This window comes from Lampetra fluviatilis, unplaced genomic scaffold, assembly GCF_964198595.1.
Source record: "Lampetra fluviatilis unplaced genomic scaffold, kcLamFluv1.1 SCAFFOLD_237, whole genome shotgun sequence".
NCBI lineage: Eukaryota > Metazoa > Chordata > Hyperoartia > Petromyzontiformes > Petromyzontidae > Lampetra > Lampetra fluviatilis.
The window spans coordinates 55,082-58,629 of NW_027621176.1; the positions used below are offsets into that span (position 1 = coordinate 55,082).

Below are 3,548 nucleotides of genomic sequence, written 5' to 3' on the forward strand. Positions count from 1 at the left end.
CTGGCTGATGCACCACCTGTGCCCCCCTACTGTACCAACTTGCTGTGCTTTAGCCACCCGGCGCTCCGCTCGTTGTTGTGAGCGTCGCTCCTCCGCCCTCCGTTGTTGTTGGAGGGCGACTGCCTCCAACTGCCCAGTAGCGTCCTTCACGAGCCTCCTCCACTGAGGCCGATCTTGACACCGCTGGTACCAGTCATCGGCATCCTACACACCCACACACTGACCCACACACTCCCACCCAAACCCCCCCCACCCCAACACAAACCACCATCACACCACCACCCCTACACCCCGACACAAACCACCACCCCCCCACCCCTACACCCACCAACCCCTAAACACCCCACCACCACACCACCACCCCCACCCATCACACCACCACCCCCACCAACCCCTACACACCCCACCACCACCCCTACACTCCGACACAAACCACCACCACACCACCACACCCCCACCCATCACACCATCACCCTCCCACCACCACCCCCCCAACAACCCCTACACACCCCACCACCACCCCCCCACCACCCCTACACCCACCAACCCCTACACACCCCACCACCACCCCTACACTCCGACACAAACCACCACCACACCACCACACCCCCACCCATCACACCACCCCCCCAACAACCCCTACACACCCCACCACCACCACACCACCACCACCCCACCAACCCCTACACACCCCACCACCACCACCACACCACCAACCCCTACACACCCCACCACCACACCACCACCACCCATCACCCCACCGCCCCTACACCCCACCACCGCCCCTACACCCACCACTACTTCCCCGGCCCGTGTTTCCCCTCGTGCCTCCTGAGGGTGCCCAGCTGTGTGAAGGCCCGCCCGCAGACCCCGCACACGAAGGGCCTTTCCCCCGTGTGTGTCCGCACGTGCGCCGGCAAGTTCCGCGGGTGAGCGAACGCACGCCCGCAGACCCCGCACACGAAGGGGCGTTCCCCCGTGTGCGTCCGCTGGTGATCGCGCATGTCTGGCCCTCGGTTCGTGCCGTAGGGGCAGAGGTCGCAGCGGTGACGGGGAGCTGCACCGGCACCCGCCGAGTGGCTACGCCGGACGTGGTTTAGCAGCACGGTGCGGCACAGGAAACGACGGTCGCACTGAGGGCACGGGACCGTGCGGACTTGGACGTAGGCATCGGCTGTGGGGGGGGGGGGGGGGTGGTGTAGTGTTAGGTGTGCTGTATGATATACTACACGATAAACTACACTATACACTACACTATACACTACATAATACACTACACTATACACTACATGATACACGGCACAGGAAACGGCGGTCGCACTGAGGGCACGGCACCGTGCGGACTTGGACGTAGGCATCGGCTGTGGGGGGGGGGGGGGTGGTGTAGTGTTAGGTGTGCTGTATGATATGCTATATGATATGCTATATGATACACTACACACTACTATACACTAGACTATATACTACACTACTACACTACACTACTACACTATACAATACACTACACTATACACTACACTACAAACTACTATACACTACACTACTATACACTACACTATACACTACACTACACAATACACTACACTATACACTACACTATACACTACACTACACACTATACACTACACTATACACTACACTATACACTACACTACACACTACACTATACACTACACTATACACTACACTACTACACGGCACAGGAAACGGCGGTCGCACTGAGGGCACGGCACCGTGCGGACTTGGACGTAGGCATCGGCTGTGGGGGGGGGGGGGTGGTGTAGTGTTAGGTGTGCTGTATGATATACTACACGATAAACTACACTATACACTACACTATACACTACATGATACACTACACTATACACTACATGATACACGGCACAGGAAACGGCGGTCGCACTGAGGGCACGGCACCGTGCGGACTTGGACGTAGGCATCGGCTGTGGGGGGGGGGGGGTGGTGTAGTGTTAGGTGTGCTGTATGATATACTACACGATAAACTACACTATACACTACACGATAAACTACATGATACACTACACTATACACTACATGATACACGGCACAGGAAACGACGGTCGCACTGAGGGCACGGCACCGTGCGGACTTGGACGTAGGCATTGGCTGTGGGGGGGGGGGGGTGGTGTAGTGTTAGGTGTGCTGTATGATATACTACACGATAAACTACACTATACACTACACGATAAACTACACTATACACTACACTATACACTACATGATACACGGCACAGGAAACGGCGGTCACACTGAGGGCACGGCACCGTGCGGACTTGGACGTAGGCATCGGCTGTGGGGGGGGGGTGGTGTAGTGTTAGATGTGCTGTATGATATGCTATATGATATGCTACATGATATGCTATATGATACACTACATGATATACTACACACGATACACTACACACTATTATACACTAGACTATATACTACACTACTACACTACACTACTACACTATACTACACACTACTATACACTACACTATACTACTATACACTACACTATACACTACACTACACACTATACACTACACTACACACTACACTACTACATTATACACTACACTATACACTACACTACTACGCGGCACAGGAAACGACGGTCGCACTGAGGGCACGGCACCGTACGGACTTGGACGTAGGCATCGGCTGTGGGGGGGGGGGGGTGGTGTAGTGTTAGGTGTGCTACATGATATGCTACATGATACACGATACACTACACACGATACACTACACTACTACACACTACACTACACTACTACACTATACACTACACTACTACACTATACACTACACTACACACTACTACACGATACACTACACTAGACCACTATACACTACACTACACTATACACTACACTACTACACTATACACTACACTATATACTACACTATACACTACACTATACACTACACTACTATACACTACACTACTACACACTACACTACTACACACTACACTATACACTACACTATACACTACACTACACACTACTATACACTATACACTACACTATACACTACACTACTACACTACACTATACACTACACTATACACTACACTATACACTACACTACTACACTACACTATACACTACACTACTACACTACAACACTACACTATACACTACACATGATACACTACACATGATACACTATACACTACACTATACACTACACTATACACTACACTACACACTACACTATACACTACACTATACACTACACTACACACTACACTATACACTACACTACACACTACACTACACACTACACTACACTATACACTACACTATACACTACACTATACACTACACTATACACTACACTACTATACACTATACACTACACACGGCAGCTCACCCGGTAAGTTGACCACCTCCTCCACCTTCACCACCACCTCCTCCTCCTCGTCCACCTCCTCCTTCACCTCGTCCACCTCCCCGTCCACCTCCTCCTGCTCGTCCATATCGGAGTCCACCCTCGGATGGGAAACATCTCCTACTCCACCCCCACGTCCACCACCTCCT

General features: G+C 52.0%; 1 protein-coding gene across 1 annotated transcript; it reads right to left on the minus strand.

The window, feature by feature from the left end:
- Positions 1–787: 787 nt before the first annotated feature.
- Positions 788–3,548, minus strand: LOC144954889 (zinc finger E-box-binding homeobox 1-like). The gene is made up of 2 exons (XM_078885279.1): positions 3,382–3,548; positions 788–1,174 (listed from the first exon to the last, which is right to left on the minus strand). Exons 1-2 carry the CDS (start codon positions 3,485–3,487, stop codon positions 798–800), a joined length of 483 nt encoding a protein of 160 aa, XP_078741405.1. The 5' UTR covers positions 3,488–3,548; the 3' UTR covers positions 788–797.

Bases quoted from the DNA above. Each gene is read 5' to 3' on its own strand.
- LOC144954889 (XM_078885279.1), bottom strand. From the start codon at position 3,487: ATGGACGAGCAGGAGGAGGTGGACGGGGAGGTGGACGAGGTGAAGGAG. The intron at 1,175-3,381 runs GTGAGCTGCCGT...CCCCCCCCACAG, and splicing joins GGAGGTGGTCAACTTACCGG to CCGATGCCTACGTCCAAGTC.